At 45.0% G+C, this 12,223-nt stretch overlaps 1 protein-coding gene across 2 annotated transcripts in view; it reads right to left on the reverse strand.

Annotated features, from left to right (window-relative positions):
• Positions 1 to 300: 300 nt before the first annotated feature.
• The window catches only part of LOC142592716 (sodium- and chloride-dependent glycine transporter 2-like), a 159,545-nt gene continuing 147,622 nt past the window's right edge, over positions 301 to 12,223 (reverse strand). For both annotated transcript variants that reach the window (XM_075704315.1, XM_075704314.1), the window contains exons 8-13: positions 11,475 to 11,587; positions 10,858 to 10,986; positions 10,373 to 10,472; positions 9,272 to 9,372; positions 8,530 to 8,703; positions 301 to 6,106 (exon numbers count right to left, since the gene is read on the reverse strand). In XM_075704315.1, coding sequence (XP_075560430.1) covers positions 5,906 to 6,106; positions 8,530 to 8,703; positions 9,272 to 9,372; positions 10,373 to 10,472; positions 10,858 to 10,986; positions 11,475 to 11,587 — 818 coding nt within the window. In that variant the 3' untranslated portion in view covers positions 301 to 5,905. The remainder of the gene's footprint in view (positions 6,107 to 8,529; positions 8,704 to 9,271; positions 9,373 to 10,372; positions 10,473 to 10,857; positions 10,987 to 11,474; positions 11,588 to 12,223) is intronic.

Below are 12,223 nucleotides of genomic sequence, written 5' to 3' on the forward strand. Positions count from 1 at the left end.
TGATGTGCTACAACATAATGCCTGATCAGCAAAAGCAGGGCTCACACACACACAGATACACATTACGTATGTATATGCTGTTTATTAATTGTGACAGTAGGACAAGTATAGGTACTGAGGACCTCGGTATTGTGTGAGTGTATTGTTGGCTTGATATGAGGCTGATCACCATTTGACAACTGTAAAAGAAATGGGACTGGCACAATCACTATATTAAGAAGGAAACAAGCCTGCTTCCACTTACCATGTGAAACGTTCAAACAATAGCGAGACAATAAACACACGACTCGTATCACCAGCTTAGTTTCGACATATTTCTTTTTGCTTTATTTCTTTCTTGCAAAGACGCAAGCGTGCACACTGGGCGCACACAATAAAATGCCACCCGTAAACATTGATGTTAATCTCCGCATAAGTACATGTGCAACCACTGCATACGTCACAAGTTGTTTCACTGCCAATACGGTGTTTGGTGCATAGTGACGAATCTATGTGATCCCGCGGATAAACATAAGTAGGCTTCAAATAACACCGTTTGGATTCAACTATTCCTCTGTCTACAGCAAGTTTCTAGGATTTAAGCATTTAAAAAATATCAGTAAATGTCTGTGTCACTGCAAAATAGGACATTTCCGTACAGTTGAACGTATGCGCCTGTCTGCCGATACTTCTGTACAAGATATCACAGGTGAACTTGAGTCACGTGGTCTCTTAAGGGAACGGCGGCAGTCCAAGCTTCACTCTTAAACATTTAACGCAAACAGCACTATTACGTCAAATATACATTCTGCACTGAGGACTTCGCCATCTCGATTATGTAGTGCAAGCGCGAGAAAAAGATACACAAGTCAAGGGGTTATCCACCGACGATGATTGCACATTCAGAACATTAAGAACACTAAGAGCGTTGAGCAAGCATACCTGGATTCGATTGAAGCTTGGACTGCGACCATTGCGGCTTTTGTTTAGCAAACTCTCACAAGCCGTATTCACAGACAGATCACAAAACCACACTTATCTAAGCATCAGCGTGTTGCATTCAAGTACTTATATCTAACACAGACAGGAAAATTAATCTTTTTAGCTTACGTCGCTATGTTTCAAAGCCAACTTTACGAGACCTGTTAAATTTTGTACAAAAGAGGCACCAATATGAAATAATAAATTAAGTTCATTTGATAGATTTATTTTCTGGAATGCCACTTGCATGAGTTACCATAAGAGTAGGCTTAATAAATCCAGGACGGATTTCAAAAAGGAAGGCGAGAGGTGATGCTAGCGTTCGATTTCCGCACCAGCAACGCCTAACGTCATAAATTTTGGTGCAGTCTGTTCGCCGCTGGTTATCTGTTGAAGTGTTTGGGAGAGGGCTGCATCGTATTGGAATGTACGTAAAAACTAAGCGTGGCGTGTTATGGCTTTTTATATTTTCCTGCGCGAAAACGGCCGAATTATACCATAGCACGTCAAAAAACCCGGTATGCCTCCAGTGACGTCATAGACGTCATGGCTACGGCGGGAAATTCCAAAAGCGAACTTCGGCCTACTTTATTCAAATACAGTTGAAACTCGGTTTAACGAAGTGATGACCACGTTCGAATTATTTCGTTAAACAGGTAAGTTCGTAAAATTGAGAAATAAATTTTTCATTCTTTCGAAATCTAAAATTTGAACGTAGCAATGCGCAAAAGCTACCGCGGCATTGTATTTGCCACTTATCTCGCCATCTGTCGCATTAATCATGAAATAACGAAAGCAACCCCCTCCGCCCATACCGAGGCGGTGTGGAGTCCGCTGTTCGCGCATGAGTGCAGCATGGAGCCTGGTCAGAATAAAGCTAGCGCCGTGACCATGGTGCCTAGATGTTTTAACGCGATAGCTTTAGACCGCACGCTTGAAGAAAAACCCGTCCGTGTCAAAATTAGAAAGAAATTACCGCTTTTTTTAACTCACTGATTTGGAGAAAAATTTCGTTACACCGAGTTCGGACAAATTAGTTTGGTTTGTTCGGGTTGATGACAACACTGAGCCCTACGGTTATCTGCCGGGGAATTGAAATTTCTTCGTTATATTGTGAAATTCATAAAATCGGGTTTCGCTAGATCGAGTTCTTACTGTAATATCAAGATATGTTAACTCACGAGAATGGTAATAAAGTAGCGAAAGACTATCTTAACAGACTTTCAGATCTATTATTTCTTGTCAGTGTCTCTTTTTTATTGGTATCTACAACAACAACACTATGGTGTTTGTACTGACCTGACCCTGTTTCAGCGTTACGCTCACGTGCTCAAAGGTGACATACTTTTTAGGTTACACACGTGCGATAATTACTTTTTATGTTCGTGATGTTTCCAGGAACTCTTCATGTGCAAGTTATGCAAAAAGAAATCCTACTTCAATATGATCGAAAGGCACTGCCTTTTCTCGTCAATGCTTTCAGGCACTTCAAGACACCACACGCACAAACCAAAACCGAAATGTGCTCACATTTTGAACCATGGAGTGAAAAAATGAATTATTGCGTTGCATAATCGCTAGCAGTGAACTTCAGCTTGCCATTCAACCAATGCGCGATCTCAAATGCATGCAGCCTTAACTTGACGCTCCCTAGGTCTATACTAGAGGTGCTCGAATGAAGAAAAATTTCGAATTGAACCGAATGCGTGTATGCGAGACTGAAAGAAAATGATATGAATATTTAATCGTATATAGAATACTTCTTTGCATACTGATGCAGAAAAGATATGATTAATTAAATTGCAAGGAAAAAACCTACTCGCAGGCAACTCGCAGGCAGCTCGCATGTGAGTGAAAAATAAAAGTTACTGACATTTTTTTTGGTTGCCATAAAGCAAACACCTAAAGCGTCAGATGCATCACCTGCATGGACATTTTTGCATTAAAAGTGGGATACAATAATTAGTCATAATCCCGTTTGTACAGGCCCGTGATCTTATGTATAAGGAAACAAGTATGTATACAAGATTGCGCAATCGAATTGATGTTCTTTAGATCCTTTAGTCAATTCCTTTAGGAAACTTGGAAGATTCGAGCACCTCTAGCCGTTTATACTTTCAAAAGTACTTGTAATGGAGTATTTACGTTCACCTGAAGTCAGCCAAATGTGCATACCGCCGGTGATGTAGCCCTGAACGCTCTTGCACTAAAAAAAAAAAATGGCGAAAATCCCCAGTACCTAAAAAAAAGCTGCCAGCCATGATGCTCGAGCTTCACTAATCTCTCTATAGTGTCGACGCTGATACGCCGAATCAATGAGTACAAAAAGCCCTGAGCTATAGAACGGAGTCAGTGAAGGTTGCGTGCACTCGAGATCCAATGCAAAACTTAAGACGCTGATCACATGATGAGCGAAAACACTGAGGAAAAAGAGTTCACACAGTCATTGTAAGTTGACCGCAGTCGTGCAGTCATTGAAATGTGGACAGTGAAAGCAAGGAAGAGCAAAACATGCAGGCGCTCAGCACGGATGACTCTAAGCGCTCGAACCGTGAGAGACTCCAGACAGAGCAACCTGATGGTGTCCCTGCAATCCGTATTCGTTATTGCAATAGAATTTTTTTTGTGAAAGTGCAAAAGAAATTTGCAACGCCATTTTGCCATTGTTTTCTAGGTGACATCTTCGTTATTAACATCCGGCTCAATTATCATACACGGAGCAGGAAACATCAGCTCAAGTCGTTCTGCTTCTGTGCGGCATTGCTCAGGTTGCTTAACAGCAAGCTTCATTGCTTACACACACGTAAAAAACGCAGATTCCGGCAGTCTCAAATATTTTAGAGCACTTATGAAACCAAACAACATTTGTCGCACAAGTGAAATATTACTAGAGCACATACAAATACGTCTTGCCTTTTTTTGCGTCTTCGTAATGGAAGCAGTTTCGGAAATTACCGCGTTTGAGAACGTGATGAAAGTTCCACGTTTCCTACGAATACCCATGCACTGAAAACTTTGCGCCACTCGGCGAGCAACGGCAACGAGATCGCCCGCCAGCCGTATATTCAAAATATTCCTTAGGCCAGAGCTAATCACAAGAGCTGGTGCGAGCCAATTGTGATATTGCTCACATGACTATTGAAGGAGGCCGGCCATTGACAAGCGAATGAAAAGCTTTGGCGAATTCAGCTGCGTGACAATTGTAACTGTGCGGACACCCGTGAGCCACAATTTGCATATGCCAGTTGACAGCGCTCACGTATTGGCTTCACGTACTTCTTTCAACTGAGAACACTAGCAAACATGACATCCTGTAGGTGCACCAGGACACGTTCAGCTCACGCTTCGCCTTGATCTGAAACGACACATATTGCTGAACACTTTCAGCAATTATCTTTTTCTCACTATAGCTGCAATAAAGCGCTTACTGCGAAGATAGGTAACAGAGGAACAACGTGTGCTGTGTAGGCTACAGCCTTCTGCCCACAACAAATATTTCGTCACTTGCGTAAGTCGCAACCGAGAATGACCTGGCTTTTACCGCGCAATTAATCTGCACTAAAAAGCAATTTAAACTTGAAAATAAACGTGCCTTGAATGTTCAATATGTTGCATTGTTTTGTTTAGTGTACACTAGGCCTGAAAGTGACGTTAACGTCTAAATGAGACCGCTGTCCTACTTCAAGCTGATGCACATCGCAACGCACAAAATAAAGGTTGCTTTGACGCAAGTACCGTGTTTTCTTTTGATACGAAATATAAATATATGAATTTTCTGGGCCCCAGGGAAGCGCCACGCGTTGAAACATCACATTGCCAACATCGTAATCTCAAATAGGCTTTTTCTAAACTCCTCGAGTTTTCGACTTCACTGGGGCCAGGTACGAGCGCAGGAGTAGCAGCTTATTTCTGGAGTCTACTCGGTTGAACTAGAGAAGGAGAAAGTTGACAAATCAAATAGAACCGAGTCGCTCTTGCAAATTCATCATTCACATCTTTCAAAGCACTTCGACGCACATATGTTGAAGTGCGGAGCGTCCACAACCGAAGAATACACACAGAGTGGTATCTGTAACTTTCGCATTTCCCAAGATGATGTGCTCAGTCTAGTGCTTTGCTTGATTACAAGGAACGTACCTTTTGTTGCATTCACACGCTTCCAGCACGTGTCGTTGCTTAGTTCGTGTTTATCGCCATTTCTTGCGTATCGTTTTTACGGCACAAACTACATAACCAAACTTGCGAATAATTTCCCCATGTGTCAATTGTGGCGGACGAGACTGCTCGCCCTTCGCAGAGCTACTTGCTGAGAGTTTTCGTCATATTGATCTTGATGAATTGAGTTGGTGTAGCGAACTCACGGCGGCCGAGTCGTGCGGAAATGGCGCTAATGATAACAATGATACAGAAAGCGCTGTGTCTGCGTATCTTTTCGTGTTCCTGCGGTTAGTGCCCCTCCTGCGTTAGGTTGCCTGCCACACGGGTTTTCTCTCTCGGCCGATAATTCCACTAGTAAATTCGGCATACTGAATTGGGACTCACAGCTGATCTGCGAACGCTGAACTGCAGACAAGGCCGCGAGAAGACTCCTTGCACAGCCCTTGTTCATAACCGGTTAAAGAGCCACGTGACCACGTAGCCACGTAGCGACACAAAGCTCTGGCACACGAATAACGTACAGAAAGAGAACCGAACTGTACACGCACGAGGCACTTATGGCATCGATGACACGACGAGATAGATGGTCAGTTGTGGGACAGCTAGTTTCCACTGATTGCTGTCGCCTTCGAGTCCCACAGCACACACGCAAGTACGCACTCACACACACACACAGACGCCTGAAACACGCATACTATGGACGTCGGCGTATCACCCGGAGAGGCAAGGAGGTCAGGCCGCAGGCGTCATGGACAGGCGCTGCGCTGGCTGCCCCCTAAACGTGCGGTCAGCGAGCGTCCCGTTCCGTGACGACGTACGCCTTGTTCTCGACGCCGTTGACGGTGTAGCAGGCGTCGGCCTGGGAGAACTTCTTGAGCTCCACCTTGACGGCCGGCTGCGCCTGTCCCGTCGCTGCCTTCCACTGCTCTTTGAGAGACGGGTCAGACGGGCCCCAGTGCTTGGACGGTCGGCAGGCGTGGCGCATTTTCTGCGCCACAAAACATGGGAGGTGAATGAAAAACGCGTCTACTTGTTTTTTGGAGGGGGGGCAGGGTTGCGAGGAATTCAGAGATTACAAATTTAAAGGAGTACTGTCGTCACATCTTTGACTATCGTTATTATTTTTGGTTGAGCGATGGTCCCGCTGTGCTCTAAATCCCTACCTAGACATACTGACAAGCAGCACGTTGATTTGGGCTGGTTGGTACACCGTAATTGTCAACCCAGCAGCTTTTCTTTTTCTTTCTTTTCTTGAACAGCGCGACAAATGACAAAAGAAGGGGACACATGACGGAGCAATGGTCCACCTAGTGCACCAGGCGGAGAGCGGCGCTTTATATGCTGGGCCTCTTGATCCTGTGTCACGATGTTAAAAAAGCATGCCGTTCTAAATAACGGCAAGCCTGAGCGCACCGCGGCAGAGTCCACAGCCCCGACTCCGGAAATAAAATTACGCGTAGGAGACCGGCACGTGGTCGCGATGCTACGGGGCCTCCTGCGTACTTTTCCCTATTTTGAATGAACTTCTATAAACTTCAAGTACCCTCGCGGATACTCTTGAACAAGCTGCATACTCCGCCAGCGCGAAGGGCAGTGCAAGTATTGGATGCTCTTAACCCAGTGCTTGCAAGTCGCGAGTAAGGGGCTTACTTACCGTGCCTCACCCGCAGCCTGCTGTTCGCATAACGGCCACTAGCTGTCCGTGGATCGTGCCAGATGACCTCAACACCCATCCCCAACTATGGTACTTTGACTTTCGTGTCATGGCGCACCGCTGCACAGAGTGCAGCGTGCACGCTGTAGTGCTCACTCTCGCCCTTTTTTCCGCTTTCTATTCCCCCTTTCCCTTACCCCCGTGCACTGCAGTGAACCGGACGGTCATCTGGTTGACCTTTCCTCTCCTTGCTGTCTCTCTCTCTCGTTCTCAGAACACCTTACCAGAGACTTTACCAGCCGCCGTGGCTTAGGGGCTATGACGTTGTGCTGCTGAGCACGTGGTTGTGGGTCCGATTGCCGACCTCGGCGGGGTTTTGCGTGGGGCGAAATGCGAGAACGCTCGTCTACTTAGGGCGTTAAAGAACCCCAGGTGGCCAAATTGTTAGAGATTACACCCCCCCCCCTCCCTCTACGGCGTGTATCATAATGAGACCGTGGTTTTGTCTCTTAAAACCTCGGGATGTTATTTTTCAATCCATTCTCGATGGTTTGTTTTGCTTTTCTTTTTCTATTTGTCTCTAAGCTGTTCGCATGTTTCCAATATGATTTGCTAGATTCAGCTCATCGCCTGTCTTTCTTTGCTGTAGGCATTCGTTTGCGTAGCGTTGCTATGCAACCATGAGCGATCGCCGACTTTTCCAGTTTTCTAATACAAATTTTCTTCAGAGCATTCTTTTTTTACTTTCTGTTTTTAATAATTTGTGTAGGAAATGCGCCGTTCATCGTTAAAGGTATCACGAATGACGTGTTTTTTTTTAATTTTTCTTTACTCTGTGTCTACATGAACAATAGAATTTCTTTAAGCTTGAAGTATTCATGCCTTCCGGACCCGCAACATTCGTTGTTGCCTCTGTAGCCGTAGAGCCTAATACTAAAAATTCTTGAAGGAGAGCTAGCACTCGAGTCTGCCCGCATTGCTAGTATGTGGCGGTCCTGGACTGTTCATAAGCTTGCCTAGGCTTTATACTTCTGGCTTCAAATGACTAGGATGGCCATATGACCAAATTGGAACAATTGACCATAATAGCGCTGCCGAAACTAGTTTTTTATCGCGACATATTTTTATGGCAACAGTTGCTCTCATTTACCCTAAAATTTCCTTCTTGATTGGATGGTTTCGAACGTCGCAAACAAAAACAGGGGTTGACAATGATTGTGCATTATGACACTGTACGGGTGGCACAGTCCAGTGAGGCAAATGTTGGCCTGGAGCCGTGTACCCTAAGATAATCTGTGATGACGTTTAAATAATTTAATAAAAAAGAATCACCTACAAACGCCTGGGGAAAGCTATCGAGCTGCCAGAAGTTCCGCAATGAATTAAATTATTCGTGTGCGGAAAGTATTTAAGCACTGTAAATATACACTGTGAGATTAGGCTCGCTACACAATAGGACAAAAATAAACATACGAAAAGCTGGCGCGCGCTACTTCCGCAACTAATGTCTGCCATACCATAGAGATATGCACGCACTTCTCTACCATTTATGGTGAATGAACTACTGCAGGGCCAGATTTTCCTCTAGGTATCTTACTGCAAGACTATAATGCGCAAAGATGGCCTTCAAGATCCAGGTGTAGCGTGCACGGGCACCGCAACCAATCTTGGAAGACGTGGTATTGTTTAGCTCATATGCAGAGGAGTGAATATTGTGTCCCCATGCAGAAGAGAGAGGTAGCCGACAGTTAGTGTACCTGCATCAGGGTGTTCCCAGGTGCCCGGTGGACGGCAACGATGGCCCAAAAAGGTATTTGTAACATAACGAACAACGTGATGGCCCAGCCGATGCCGATGGCCCAGGGCGGGTACTCGTAGTTGCCGTACTTTACGGGTTCATTTTGATCCAGCATCGAGAAGATGAAGATGACCTGTGAGATCAAGAAGGGAAAGTTCAGTGCGATCCTTCTTATTTACTTATTTCTCTTGCCCTGACGCAGACAAACGAACATATACTCAACAAAATACAAGTATCTTATCGAAACAGGAACATCGGGCCTATTCGCCCGCTGCTAATCAATCCAACTATCCTTCCATTGCGATCCTCCTTGTGCTGTTTGTAGTTCCACAAGTCGAAGCTTCATGTATGAAGTCACCGTTGACTGTCGGTGGTTTGCTAGGCGTTAAGCGCTACAAACATTGAGAATCGGCTACAGTAAAGCGTCCCCCAATCGAACATTCATAAATTGCGAATGATGATGCCGGTGCCCACCGCTTTGGCAAGAAACTTACTCTCCACAATTTCGCTGTGCGTTCGTTCAGTCACCGAAGCACAGCCAACGATCATACATTCTTGTAAGAGATTCAAGACGACCACCTCGACCTTTACGCGCCAACAGATTGAGCCAGTGGGATAGAATTGAAAGGAATAGCCGGCAGTTGAGCCTTCTAGTTGCAACACTAACAACAGTCTCCGCGCAATTAACGACTGCGTCTTACCAGGAGCACAAGTGGAGAAGTGACAGTCCACGTCACCTTCCAGTACCACCCCAGACGCCTGTTCAGCATAAAGTAGACGTCATCCGAGAACCTGGAATATCCTGCGAAACAACAGCACGCGGGTGTGTGAACTTCAAAGGAATCGCAAACTAAGCTAGAAGCGGAAGTATTTTGCGTGTGCAAATTGTCTAAGTGTTGAATGTCCGCTGCAGCGCGAAGGAATTGAGTCGTTCGCCAGACACTGCGTACAGCGTTCAATACCGGTCACAAATGCTGTACAGTATAACAAAATAACAATGTCGTTATACTGCCCGTCTTATTATGCCTTATTACTATGCCTAATATACCATGCCTTTGTCCGGGTAGCTAGCTGGAGTTCGGCTTAGGCAAACTATTGCCGAGGAAAATACGACACGTTACAGATCACACGTTTCGATTAAAATTAAAGCTCGACTGCGCCACACCTGACAGCGCAGTACCATGTATCATTAGAAATTAATGTTCCGGAAAAGAATGAAAAACAGGAGTATAATCCGTAGGATTGCTAAGAATAATTTTTTATGGGACATAGGTCACTACTGTTGTCAGAGAGACAGGGGTCAAGATAAATGTGTTTCCTAACAGCTGTACTCCAATAAACTTTTGTGTTGCCTGGCATGGATAAAAAACAGTTACCTTGGAGCGAAGCCTTGAACGCCGTCCCGCAAGCACTGCCAAATTCGATTGATAGCTCATGCCAGAGTACTCACAGAAACAATTCAGATAAAAAACAGTTAGAAACATTGTCAAAGCAGTCCTTCGGCTATCGCGGCACCTGTCCGGGCATCCAAGGTGCATCGCAACTTTAGTCATTTCACTACTGGTTTTAGAGATTTAACAGAGACTCTTTAGAGGGATAAATACTGTTTTTCTATGGTTCCCGCAACGGTTAATTTTCTTCTCATTAAGGTGCGTCGATTGCGAAAAAAACGCCCACTGTGGCATGCTATGCGAGCGTTAATGAACTCGTCTTTAACAGCCCAACACTACAGCACTGTGAATCGCGGCCTTACGTGCAGGTGTCCAGAACTACGTATAGAAAATGACCCAGGCATAACTTACCATATATGTAAATGAGTGAGATGACTTCAACAAGACCGATGAAAGTTAGCGTCGTGCTGCCTCCAAACCTGTCCACGATCTCGAATATATACTGGCCGCCCTGCGAAAAAAAAATTAAAGCGATGTAAGGGCATAGCCTAGCGCATTTGAGAGCGTAAGGATGACAGTTGATCTCTTTAAGATTAAGCCTGACGTTCCGATAAATGTGTGCCAACGCTGCTTCAACGTCGCGACAAAACAGTGTCGTTTCTGCTAAAAGAATACGGAGGCATGGATGCGTCATAATGCATAAAAATGAATCTAGAGCTCGTCAATTATCTTATGCGTTTCATGCCACAACGTACCTCTATGAAAACGTCGCGTTTCTTGCACATCGAAGTCCACAGCATATAGGCATTAAGCAGTATACACTCTCTGATCAAAGACAAGATAATGACGTGGGTTCGTGGACGCACGTATAGAAAATAAAGAAACGACTCGCTCACCCTAGTAACCATCGGGAGGCCAAGTAGGAAGCAAACGATGCCCATGACGATGGTGAACGCCCACTTGCGCTTTCGCAGGTACGGCGCCTGGTCGCAAACGCTGGTCACGAATGTCTCCAGGATGGCAAACTGTGCACGCGAAGTCCAAACCATTGTGTCTAATCGAACAAAACACTTAAGGTCGGCCCAAATGAAACAAGCGCTCAGGTAAGGTTGAAAACAAGCGCAGATTGACGTTTCGAAACCGCTACGTGTTCCCCGTTCACAAGTTTGTTTTCTTCCAACCGTAGGCGAGGGGTTGTTTTATTTCGGCAATGTATGACCCTCGCCAGATGAGTTTTCGTCAAACTCTGGACAACACCAAGTTTAAAGTCACTGATGCCGCGCAGGAAATGCAACAAGCAACATTAACCAACTCTTCGTCTAGAGGGCTAACGAACAAAAAGGAGGTAGCGGTTACTCAGGTGGCGAAATAGAGACAAGATTGAGCACAATGTTGGTACATTTATTCTTGTATCATACCTCCTGACAGGTCTATTTTTAGTGATAAATAACTGAGCCTTGTGACTGATCTATTGTGGTTAGGTAATTTTTCGGTGCGAAGTGTTCCCGCTTACCTCCGAGTCGAGACCGAGTATGAATAGCATGAGGAAGAACAGAACGGACCACAGTTGTGGAACCGGTAACCGCGTCAGTGCCTCTGGATACGCAACGAACGCCAGGCCTGGACCTGTGAAAAGTGTGCGATGACACATCACGATTCAGCGCCCGAGCTCTGAGGTGAGAATTGTTATGCACTCGATGCGAAAAGTAATAATTATTTCATTATTGTCTGTACTTTGTTTGCAATATGATTCGCTGTCACACGTAGGCGCGCACCGCCTGTGGGTGGGGCAGGAAGATCGGCGACTTTCGACTGGGACGACACAAATTGATTCTTCGGTAAATTAAAATAAAAACTTACATTAAATGCGCACAGAACGTTCGACAGTGGCCAAGGGTTTAGCATAGTAAATAAAAATAAAGGCCCGCATGAAGTACATGCTGATGCTAATACAGTAATAAAAAAACCGTACGTAAGGTCCATACAAAGTATACTAAAAGGCACTAAGGATTTAGCAAAGAAAATTGAATAAAGGCAATGTCGGATGCCTGTGGGGTCCTAAAGAAGTCATGTGGAATATGCAGAAAACTGAAAGGTCGGAGGTAGCTGTTCTCAATTTTTATAATTTTTATACAGTCGTAGTTTCCACAGGGTCTCCTGTACGTGATATTCGGGACCACTCCGGTAACGCTCGCAATGAATTCAATAACTTTGCCAAAGATTGTGCATTGAAACGTTGCAGACTGTCTGCTGCAAATGGTA

The sequence above is a fragment of the Dermacentor variabilis genome, chromosome 9 (genome assembly GCF_050947875.1).
Source record: "Dermacentor variabilis isolate Ectoservices chromosome 9, ASM5094787v1, whole genome shotgun sequence".
Classification (NCBI taxonomy): Eukaryota; Metazoa; Arthropoda; class Arachnida; order Ixodida; family Ixodidae; genus Dermacentor; species Dermacentor variabilis.